Raw genomic sequence first — 12,458 nt, 5'->3', positions numbered from 1 at the left:
GTGGAAGCAATGCCTGCCTGTAACATTCCACCTGTCCTGCTTTTGTTGTGCCTGAGCAGGAAATCTCACCTGAGCCAGTTATTTGCTGAGGAGGCAGAGGGAAGAAGGTGTGTTTGTTTTATTTCCAGGCTGTGTGTGTCTTGGAAACATTCCTTCTCCTTATGTTGTCTGTTTAAATGTATATTCTGCTTGTCATGCTGCAGCAGAGGCCTATCAGGGCATGCTGATGGAACACAAATAATGTCTTATTTCTTAACTCTGTGTAAGTGAAAATCTCTATAATGCTTTAGCATTATGTGACAGTATCTTAAGCTCAACCTTGTTCAAAACACTGAAGGAATGGAAGAAAGGGAGAATGCTCCTTAAATAGACTGGGGTTTAATCAGTTGGTGTGAAAAAAAAAATAATTAAAAAGTAGTAGTGCTGCATGTAAGTTTCCAAGCAAATGTTAAAATAGAAAGGAATTGTAAAATTTCCTATCAGCCTGCCAGGATCCTTGCAGTAGTATTGTGGCCTGAGGAACACAAGTCATTCCAGGTGTGGGGTCCATGGGTGCATGCTGGACTTCCATAGGGGGATGCCTGGCTTGGTCAGACAAGTGCATAAGGTAAAGCAAGTCACTGCTGCAGTGCCTGGGTGGTCCTGTTATTTTGGGAATTAGCTTCCCAACTAGCTGTGTATTGAGGGTACAGAGAGGGTGCCAAGTTGGTGGTGTAGAATGTGTGCCTTCATGATCCACTGGGATGGTCAGATATGGGTGTGGAGAAATGTTACCATTTTTGAAGGCTCTAAACTGATGTGTGTTTAGTATGGATATATGTGAGACAGCTTATGGATGGTGTTCTTGGAGCTTATGCCGTGGGAGGAAGCACAGTGCTTTAGCAGAGTTTGGTTAATGATGCCTCACAAAGAAAACAATCCATTCATCCCATGTTTAAGCTCATTAGGAGGCCTGGAAACAAATCTAGACTTTCTATTAGCAGGGTGGTTCTTGAAAGTTGTGAGTATTGTCCTGAAAAACAGGATGCAGGAGAGAGAGAATGTGTTATTCAGGCTCTGGCTTCTGTTCAGATGCAAAAGTATGGATTTGAGCCTTTCTTTGGTTGAGCTCCTGGTTGCCTGCTAATCCAAATGCATCAGTCACTCCTTGGGAAGTGTAAGTGCTTCCTCAATGGCCACACAGTCTTGGCCTCCTGGGTTGTGCATAAAGGCTGGGAAAAGGACCATTATGTTCTAAGTCATGTGCAAATAGTGGGAAGAAGGGAAATGTTTTACAGTACCAGGTGCTAAATGAGTCTTTTGAAGTGTTGACATTTCTTTTAAATGTATAAAGTTCCCAGGCTACACAAAACACTGCATTTGCAATTCAGATAAGTTGAATTAGAGTACTGATCTCAACCCTACTTAATAGATTTTGAGCTGGAAATCCCTGGGAGTGGTGCTGATCATCAAATCTGAAAACATGAGTGATGAAGCCTCATGAGAAGATAGTCACAAAACATCCAAATGTGTTTAGTGTGGTTTAATAGGCTGTCATTTTGTCAGATAGGCTGGATTTAAAGAATGAAATTAAGCTACAGCACGACAAAACCTTGTCAATTAATAACACTTCAAAGAGGAACATGACAACCGTTCAAGGAAGATCATGAATAAGAAGCAACTCCAAAGTAGAAGGAATTGGTAGATGCACCACTTTCTGTCTGGAAATCTGATGCTAAAAGTGAAGCATCTCTCAGATATGGGCCAAACATACTGCAAGGTCAGCCTTCTGCACAGTTCTTGGAGGCCTCTGGATCTTGATGGAGTCAGCAAGCCAGGGAAGCGTGAAAACAGAAAGCAGGAACAAAAATCAGACTTTGGAATTATTTAAATGGTTCTTCAGCAAAGTTGCCTGCAAGAGCTGACCTGCTGGTGTACTTGATTTTTAGCATATGCAAAGCAAAATATGCCAAGAATCAGCAGAACCAACAGTATGGGAAAAGTTGCAGGGACTGTACCTTTGTGCTAATTTAATTTAAACCTTGAGGGATTCCCTTAAAATGCGTCCTTCATGCACTCTGAAAAATTGTTCTGCACTTGAAAATGTGTCTAGTGCAGGCAAAGTGTTCACACATGGGTGTCTCAGTCAGTTGGCTGAAGCTTTTTTCAAAGGGTGCTGAGAAATCAGTTTCTGCAATGATTTCAGGGATAGGGACATGGAATTGTGCTCTCCAAGAATCTCCAATCCTAGCTGTTTGATGGATTTGACTAATTTTTTGCTTAAGAATTGGTTCAAACCAAAGAGTTTGAGCCGAGACGACCCATCATGTTAAAGAGGTTGGATCTCACACATTTCTGTATACATCACTGGAGGTGGAGATGTTGTTAGGTATCAATGCCTGTAAATGTTTGTTCTGAAAAATCTGGCATCTCTTTGTTGCTTGGATTTAGGCTTTGCTTGTGGCTCATCTGTGGCTGGGACACAGTAGCCCATTACTACCTGTGAATATCCTTTGGTTCAGTGAATGCCACCCCATATTCCAGCTGCATTTGGGAACCTGTGTGTGTCAAAAACCTTGCAGTGTTTCCACAGTTGCAAAAACACATTGTATTTCTTCCAGTCCCTATTTTAGTGATTATGGCTGTGTTTTGCACATCTCAGGAAGGAAGCTGTGATAGTGCCTAATGCCAGAGATATTTGAGGCAAGTGCTGGTAAGCGTGTCCCACCTGACAGATCTGGAACAAAAAGCAACCATTTGCTTCCAACCCAGAACTATCAATGTTCTTAGGGGAACTGTTTTGGAAGATACATTCTGGTGTAATGGTTTTGTAACAGGGATAAATGACCACTATTTCAGCCATGTGAAGGGCCATGGACTCCTCGGGGCCTTACACCAGAGCCAAGGATGAAAAGAAGTGTTTTAACTCTGTCTTCTAGCAGGCACTGGGAACATGGGGCTCTTTATGAACCCTGTGATTTATTTGAACATCAGCCTTTTTCTTTAAGGTCTATTTTACAGCAACATTGCATCTGCTGGATGTGGTTTGGTGAGTGAGCAACCTGGTACCTTCCTCCCACTTGCATCCCAGGTCCCTGTCATTAATCCAATATTAATGACCAAGAAACTAAACTGAGGAGAATGTAAATCCCACCATTTGCATGTTGTAGTATTTTTACCATGGGCAGGTCAATCAAATGAAAAGCCCTTCAGTTAGGGAGCTGAAATGCTGGTTTGTCTTTACTCAGTTTATTATCAGGACCTGGTGGTGCTGCTTCATCACCCAGTGTCTTATAATTACACTGCCTAATGGGATGGAGAATGGGAATTGGGCTTGCTCTTTTCTTTTTTGTACTGCCCAAAAATGACTGAAAAGCAACAGAGGATTCCCTCAGGACTGCCACAGCTTGGGAGGGAGGAGAGTGATGGGAACCTGGATTTCAGACACTGCAATTTTAGTGTTGAAAGGGATTTTCACATTCAACATTTGCAAATAGCTCAGGAAACCTTGCCACAGATTTTTGTCCCTATGAAGCACAAAGCAACTCTGTGGAAGAAGTGCTGAGGGAGTCTTGCTACTTCCAGGGTCGTTTGGGGTTTTTTTTTATGTCCAGAACACGTAATTGGGTGTTTCACCTTAGAGTCTCCCTGTAGGTATGCAGTTGTTAAACACTTTAGGTGCTGATTGAAAGGTGTGATGAGTTGAAAAGGGAGTATCTTACAGTCTTTATTGGTTATTTTTATATACTAAATAATAATATAAATCTCATACAGTATGAATGCTTTAATCAGCCAGAATCTTAAATACATTCTCAAATAAAACTTTCCACATTCTATTAAGTGAGCCTGAACAGGCTACCTGGGAGAACTAAAGCCATTAACAAATCCTAGAAACAATCAAAGGAAAGGTGAGTGAGAACTTTTCTTCTCCCTTGCTCATTTTTATATTTAAATATGTATTTTGATCTCTTTCTGCTTGCTGTAGTCTCTTTTCTCCTTGTAGGGCTCTGAGTAGCAGCTGAATTTTCCCAAAAGGGAATTGTTCAAAGGTGAGGTGTTCAGAGTGAGAATCAGTGAGACACTTAATGCATCCAAATGAGCTGAAGTTTGGAAGTGTTTGGCAAAGTGTAAATGGATGCTGCAGAGGAATCAGACCTGCTTTAGAAGCTGTTGTATAAGTCCATCCTAAATGCAAAGGGTTTCAGTATTGACCCTTGAGCACATGATTAATCAAAGGCATTAAGGTTTCAGTAAATCCATAGCTTGCTGTTAAATCTTGGTGTGGTCACATCTGTAACACAGTTATAACCTCCAGCCAGTGTATGTAGAATAAATACATGTGAATAAAACTAATGTGAATGTGGGAATAAAACCTGTGAACATTTGAAGGAAGAAGGCCTGGGGCATTTGCACTTGAATTTTAGTGACTTGCTTGTGAGAGCTGAGGGGAGGATCTTTGGGTAAGAGAAGCATCCTTTGCCAGACATAAATATTTAAACTAGTATATTTTCTATGCCAAGCAGGCTTAAGGGAAAAGGAGTGAAGAAAAACCTGGTTAGTGTGAACGTGGCAGAGACACAGCAAATGTGAGATGGTGTCTGCCATATGGATTTAACTGAATTTAAATACTTTCCCTTTGTCAAAGTGGCCTCCTCACTCTAGAACTGCTTCTGTGCCCATAGAGCCCATAGTGCTGTTTGGTGTATATTGATACCTGATGGGAGCTGTAAAGATGAAGCCAGACTGTTCTCAAAGGTCCCCAGAGAAAAAGTGAGGCAAGGGGCACAAACTAAAATACTGGAAATTCCACTTAAACATAAGAAGAAGCAATTTTACTTTGAGGATGGTCCAACACTGCAACAGGTTGTCCAGCGTGGTGGTGACTCCTCCGTCTTTGGAGATACTCAAAACTCAAGTGGACATTATCCTGACCAGCCTGTTGTAGTTGATCCTGCTGTGACCAGGGGACATGGACCAGACTATCTCCAAAACTCCTTCCAGTCTCAGGTATTCTCTTATTCTGTGTGTGCTTGCAAAGGAGAAGAGCAGTCAAAGAATGGTGATGGAAGATGGACTTAGCATCAAGAGTTCAGTTTGAAAGGAGGAAACTGTAAAACTTAAATAGAATCCAGTAGTGATGGAAGTTCTGGGAAATGTGGTGTGCAGTAATGACTTACAAAGTAGTTGTGATGGTAGAGATGGGGAGTGAGAAGTAGGCATGGGTGAAAGACAACACACACAATGAGGGAAGAAAAGAGGAATCTAAACCCAATCATTTCCCTGCAGTGGGACAAATGGCAGAAGAAGCTGCAGCTGCAATGCATCTGCCCTGGGCTGCCCTGCCTGCAGGACTCAGGGCTGATAAGGGGAGAGAACTCCTGGTGGAGGTGAGAAGGGTGGTTCATAATTAGATTTATCTGACAGGTAGCTTTAGCATGAACTTCTCAGTGCACTTGTATCTCTACAGCAAACAGATAAACACTGATAACTCTCAGCATTGACTCATAGCTGATAACCCATCGGTCTGTCTCCAACCAGTCTCCACCTGAGCATGTGCCCTGCTGGTCCCTTTATACCACCCAGATACTGAGCATAACCCACTCCCTTTGGTTGTAGGAAATCCTGAAACCAGTGCTGAACAGGGGAGAAAAGTACTGATCCACAAAACATCTCAGTGCAGTTTTGCCTGGTTTGTATTTTGGTCTCTTGGCTGGCAATTCCCATGGGGGATTAGGTAAGATTACTTGTCAATAAAGAAAAAGAAATTAATCTTCCTTTGTTCCTGCTCAAAGATCTCCCAGATGGTAAGACATCAGATGGCCAAAATTTGGAATGAATATTCAGTTACTTAAAAATCTGGGCTGAACTTGGTAGGAAGCCATGTTCTTCAGGATTGGCATGGAACAATTTACCAGTTCTATGTAGTTCTTCTCTGGCTCTTTACAATGTTTATTCTGCTTTTATTAGAGAAGAATTAGAACCATTGATGTTTGAGAAGGTGAGGCATGTATCTTTGAGTTTCATATCTGGATTTGACATAGCATTCCACTTGTATCCACCAATGGAAGCCAGGTGCCTTGGTGATATATACGCAAAATTCATAAAGCTTTAGGGGTGCACAGTGTTGGAAGATGTATTTAAGCTTATCTGTTCTGCTGTGGCCTTTGTCATTCACCCAGGCACAGAATGGAATTTGAAACATCAACCTCATTGTTTAATGTCAGCTTCTCTCTCATGCTATGTCAGTGTCCTTGTTTGACTTGGAAACTCTCATATTTTTCAAGGTGAGCCCTCATTCCTGGGAGGGCTGAGAGAATTGGAGCTTTTAGTGTTTAAACAAATATGTAATGTCATTCCAGTGCTCAACTCTTCAGTGACTCTCAGCTAATGAGCTGGAATTTCAGCTGTGACTGTGCAGGAGCCAATGCTCTTAGTCACCACGCCGATACTCAGAGCAGGTTCCTGGTTTGCTTACCTCATAGTTAATGGTGCATCTTTTGGCAAAAGGTGTGGTGTGTCATCATTAACCATTTAAATCCTGCAAAATGCTGGGAAAACTTACTGGAGCAGAGGAGGAAGTGGTGTTTGCCTGGCCAGAAAATGCAGGGTCTGCTCAAGGAGGGCAGATTCTTGCATGTGAGTGCAGTTGTCAAAGGGAACCACTGTTGTGCAGTCCTTGAATCGATATTTGAGCCCTGTGGGGTTTACTCTGTTCAAATGGCTCCTGCAGTGTCTCAGATTTATCCAGCTGATCACTTGTGACTGCTGTGCTACCCTAGCTGCCTAGTGCAAGAAGGAGAAATACAGGAGTGTAACTCAGGGAAATTAGGTCAATCCCAATGCTTTCTCCTTAGTTTATTGTCATTTCACCACATTTTAGGCTCTGTGTGGCAACCCCAGCTGCCTGTGGTAGGAATGACTTCATGCACATCTTCTTTCAAAGGATGCAAACCCTGATTCTATACTCTTGATTTTTGCATAATGTTTATAAAATAAAAGAAGAAAATTATGGCAAAACTCAGCTCAAAGAGGAATTTATTGGTACTGAGTCCTCTTTTACATCAGCTAAATGCATTCTTCACAGGAGTTTAACTCATCCTCACGTAGGGAGGGGTACAGGTGCAGGTGCTGTAGCAGTATAAAAGTTCCTTCTTTTAGACCAGCAACAGCAATTTTAAACATGGTTTGCATTGGTGCTGTGCACACACACAGGAGTTCATGACTCTGGAGTAACTCTCTCTGTGGGATCTCCTCAGTCCATGTGTCCCTCATCTGAAAGCAGCATGTGTTCAGCTTCTTTTGAGACTTTTACAAGCTATTCCACATTCAAATGCAAATACTTAATAAACAAAGCTTAAGGATCATATGATTCTTTAGACAGTAAATCTCATGGCTCAGAGTTGTACACATATTTGGCAGATTATAGGTTTACCACTGGCAGATAATCTTTTAAAGAACGAGTGGCTTTATTCTTTTGTTAACTAATTAAAAAAGGAGAAAGAACTTCAATCTGTAAATAGACCTCTTAAAACACATATTACTCCCTGAATGGTCTATACAACTAGGATAAATGTATAATTAGAAGTTTTCACTAAACATTATTAAAGCCAGTCATGTGTCCTAGGCCATCAACCATTTATGTGAGCAGGAAATTGAGAGTATAGTCAGTATGAAGGTGTGAATAGAAACCACATTGTACATTTTATCTGTTGGACCTGATGTTCTTAGAGGTCTTTTCTAACCTAAACAAATCAATGGTTCTGTATTATAAATATTTAACTCCAACCATGAAAGCTTTTTTTCAGATGTAAATTCTGGAAGCAGTATCACATCCATAGCTTCTAGTGTTTGGTGACACTGGTGACAGTAATGAGACCAGGTCCCTTGGACCCCATGATCTGTCACTCTTGTTGTCTATGGTTTGCTGATAGTTTAAGAAATGTAAAAGTTGGTAGGTAGAATTTTCTATTCCTTATTGGCCCATCCCCAAGGCATAAGGGTTTGTATCCCTTCTGAAATACTTCTATTTTGAGGAATTTGGTTTATTTTGCGTTATGGCTAGAGAGTGTTTTTCCTTCTATGTATTTAGGAGATGAGAATAAGAGAGCACATCCACTGACCCTTTGTACCTCCCATTCATAGGTAGGAGTGCTTTCTCCATGCATTAATTTCTGGTGATATCATCTCTTCAAGGGAAATTCCCAGGAAGGCTGTGGCAGTTCTGGGTCTCTGCAGCCAACATTCTTTCCATATGTTGATGGTTTGTTGTGTACTGAAATCTTCCCTGGCTTATGTCTCACCAGCCACACAAGTTGGAGAAAGAGACTGGAATCCCTTTTGCATCCTGACTTGCTCCTGGAACTCGTGGCAGCCAGGTTGTGTGGCCCAGGTGTCCCTTCCCAGTGGCACAGCCAGGCTATGCCTTGGCACAGTGCTGCTCCGTGGCTGCAGCTGTGGAATCCCAGCACAGCCATGGAGCTGCACCTTGGGCTGGCACATGGGCAAGGAGGGGGATTGAGGCTGTGAACTCATTCCAAAAAACCTTCTTCATCTCTCCAAACCAGGAGATGCTGGCAGCTCCCATGAAGGTGCAGACAGTCTCCAGTATGACTGCTTTCCAAAAGTAAAGACAAATTAATTGATTGCCCTAATAGTGCCTTGTTTCAAAAAAACTTCAGTTTCAAGCATTTCGTTTTAAGAAAACACTATTGATAAGTGTTGAGGTTGCTGGGCTTAACCTATGGGGAAGGAATTAGTTCAGGTCCTGAAAGCTGACTCAGATATTTTCAGTTTTCCTGCCAGAAACCTACTTGCACAGATGAACAAAAATTACAGCAGAGTTACCAAGTCATATAGAAAGAAACTGGCTTCTTCAGTATATATCAGTTTCTGCTTGGGGAACAGTGAAATTCAGGTAAAGTCTGAGCTGCCTGTTCTGCTTTTGAGCACCGGCAGAATTGAGCTGGTGTCAGCCCTTTTTCTTTCATTAAACTCCTGAGAAGCTTGAGGTAAGACATAAATGGAAAAGCAGTGGGGGGAAAATCCAGTGCAGAGGAAATGGCAGAGGTGTTCTGCTACAGCTGTGGAGAACAGAATTTTCCTCAGCATGTGGAATATCTGACTTTGCCATCTGTTTGTGCAGGTTGTCATGTCCACTATGGCTGTATGTGCATAATTGTCTGTATTGCATATGGAGTGGTTTTGGGACCATGAGTGGTTCATGGAATGCCTGTGGTCCAAATGAGCAGCAGCATAAGAATTTTAGAGTTGTTTTTTTGTTTGTATTTTTTTCTTCTTATATGAAAAACAAAAAGACAAGGCCTGTCATGGATGGGACCACTTTTTGCCTTGGGGAGCTCCCCAGCTGTCCCTCTTCAGAGACAGCTAAAACATACATTTTGAGTGACTGATTAGAGATGGAAGATCCCAAAGAACTGGTAAGAAGAGGAATTAGCTCTTTAATCCTAGATACAGAGATTCAAAACCAGGTACAGTATAGAACCAACTATAAGTAATTCCCTAAATTGTTTTAGATTTTTGTATGTTTAATCTAGTTGTCACAACTTAATGGCTGGATGGTCTGTAGTCTTGAATATCTGATCTCAGAAGGGCAATACTATTCAGGTCTTTATGTGGATTATGCTTTTTAAGACTGCTTTTATTCCCAGATGAAGTAAAAATCTCATTACTTAAGTTTGAATACCACTGCTTCAAAGAACATAGTTTAAATATTAAATAGATATTTGGTGTGTGTCAGCATGGAATAAGCCAGGGAGAAGGATCTGAGGAGGAACAGAGAGAAAAGAGTGAATGTGTTACTTGTTGCAGATGATTTCATTGTATTGGGCATCTGATTCCATGGTATTGATGAAACTGAGTCACTCTACCACAAAAGGAATACTTGGTACAATTTTCCTGCTTTGCACAATGATTGTAAGAGAAACCTTCTCACAGCATTGTTTGGAGGAAATTCCTACCCAGTGCATTCACTGGCAGCGATACCAGCTGCTGAGGACAAAACTGTGTCATTTTTCTGCAGGTATTTCAAATTTGAGGAACATGCAGTGCATTTACAAACTTGTCATTCTTCAGTTGTAGGTAACACTGTCCGTGCTCATCCCAGGCAGGTGACTACTTTGCCTGTCACCCTCTCTGTGATCCAGATCTAAACTTCCTCAGAAACCACAGCCAGCCTCCAGTTCCCTGCTTTCTAATTCTGCATGATTAAGCCTTTCAGCACATTGTAAATACTGTTGTTCATTCAAAATACATTGGTTACCTGTGCACCAATGACTGCCAGCATATTTCTGCAGTGGAGTGGTTGAGTGTTGGGAAATTGGCATAAATTAAATCACTTGAGTCACAGTATTGCCCTTTCTGCTCACACCCACGTGTGTGAGTTACGTATGTGCAGCTTGTGGGAGATGTGTGAATGCAAGCAGCTCTGCACACACCCTGCCAGCAAACAAGGAACTTGTATTCCTGCAGAAAATGGGTATTGCTCCAGAATTCACACCAAAATATGAGGAAGTGAAGAGAACACAAAAGTATTTTGTTTTTGTGGCTATTGGAATCCTTAAAATATTATTTTCAGCCAGGGAATACAATGAGGAAAACAATGCAAACATGTCAGTGATAGATTTTGTCTGCTTATGGATATATTTATGACTGAGGCACATGGCCTGGAGTCTGCATGGCATTTTCCATGTTTGTGAATGAGACTTGTATTCTAGCTTGGCTTTGCTGTAGGGCACAAAATCAGTCATTTCCCTTGACTTTTTCCTATGTGAAGAAGGAGAATTGGTAATTGCTCATTTTTCCCAAAGCACTTTCATGGTTAAGGACATATCACAGGCATAGAATCCCAGACTGGTTTGGGTTGGGAAGGAACTTAAAGCCCATCCTATCCTACCCCCTGCCACAGCAGGGACACCTTCCACTATCCCAGGCTGCTCCAAGCCCTGCCCAGCCTGGCCTTGGACACTTCCAGGGATGCAGCCACAGCTGCTCTGGGCACCCCATACCAGGGCCTCACCACCCTCACAAGGAAGAATTTCTTCCTAATACCTAATTTACACCTGCCTTCCTTCAGTTTAAATCCTTGCTGTTCTTCTCACAAATGATCTACAGAATAATGACAGCAAATTGAGGATTTCTAGAGGTTAAATGTATAGAAATAGATTTCCCTGTGCTTACAACTTTCTGCATTGACTGCTTCATTTCTGTCCCTGCAATTATTTCTGGGTGTAGCTCAAGCTGCTTAGATGGCTGAGAGTTTGCTCATTCTCAAGTATCTGGTATTCAGGCATCAAAGCATTGTGTCTTTGCCTGTACTCAGCAGCACCCAGAAAACTGCAGGGGCAGTGAAAGAGCTTAGGTTGAAAATCAGGTCCTCACAGTTCATGAAAGTATTGCTTGAAACAGGCCATTTAAAAAATTCTATTAGATAAGCAATTCCTTTTAGACCATTTTAGATTGTGTTGTTCTGAATGTGAAGTATATCCTCATCCTGTGGGATTGCCTTTTACCCACAGAGACAGGTGGTTCCTTGGGCAGCTGAATACCTCCTGCATGCCCCTGCCCTGTGTGGCTCCAAGTCATTCCCTGCAGGTCCTGCTTACAGAGCACATGGATGTTCCTGAGCTTCCCAGTAAGGCTCAGGTCTCCACTGAGAGTTTTGGGGAGGTGTCTGCTGCTGTTCAAGGCAAGTGGAGTGAGATGGGTACTTAGCACCTTTGAAAGATTCTGTTATTCCATAGTTTTAGTAAAGGAGGAAGTTTAGTTTGGGGGATTTCAGGTTCCACTCTTTCCCAACTTTGAAGAGCCTTTAGGATTTCCCAGTCAGAACCTGTCCTTGGCACGCTGGGGAGGATGGGTTGAGCTTGGCAGGAGTTACTGTTCCTGGATCCCAGAGCAGAGTTTGTTACACTCATTGACCTCCCCAGACCTTCCCAATTCAGCAAGAGTGATCTGGGAACAAACTGGGAGTCTTCTGCCTCTTTTAGGATATATTCTTGAATGTCACTGAGTAAATGTTTTATTATTACTTTTCTTTCATGCCTATAAATCTTCACAAAAAATATCGTCCCTTTCTTCTGGGCAAAAGACAAATGAAACAACTCTGAAGTTCTAAAAATAAATGCATACAGGAGGATCATTTTCCAGTCACATGAATTTGTACTTCCCTGACTGCTGTCCATCCTGAATTAAAAAAGCCAAGGGGGGACCTGCTAATGTTTCTATTTCTTTTCTCAGTATTTCTGGCTCCTTGTGCTCTCACGGGGTTTGGTTGGCATCGGTGAAGCGAGTTATTCTACTATTGCACCAACCATCATCGGAGACCTGTTCACCAAAAACACGAGGACCCTTATGCTGTCTGTGTTCTACTTTGCAATTCCTCTCGGCAGGTAAGTGACACGAAGGTTCTTCAATCTGCTTATGGCTTTTCTTTTAAATAAACTCACATAGATCTGAACTTG

At 42.0% G+C, this 12,458-nt stretch overlaps 1 protein-coding gene across 2 annotated transcripts in view; it reads left to right on the top strand.

Annotated features, from left to right (window-relative positions):
- Positions 1-12,458, top strand: part of SPNS2 (SPNS lysolipid transporter 2, sphingosine-1-phosphate) — a 134,125-nt gene that overhangs the window by 69,832 nt on the left and 51,835 nt on the right. For both annotated transcript variants that reach the window (XM_053995869.1, XM_053995870.1), the window contains exon 4: positions 12,235-12,386. In XM_053995869.1, the coding sequence (XP_053851844.1) occupies positions 12,235-12,386 (152 nt within the window). The remainder of the gene's footprint in view (positions 1-12,234; positions 12,387-12,458) is intronic.

This window comes from Vidua macroura, chromosome 20, assembly GCF_024509145.1.
Source record: "Vidua macroura isolate BioBank_ID:100142 chromosome 20, ASM2450914v1, whole genome shotgun sequence".
NCBI lineage: Eukaryota > Metazoa > Chordata > Aves > Passeriformes > Viduidae > Vidua > Vidua macroura.
Note: the sequence above shows the minus strand (reverse complement) of the source record. Positions and strands in the feature narration are given on the sequence as shown.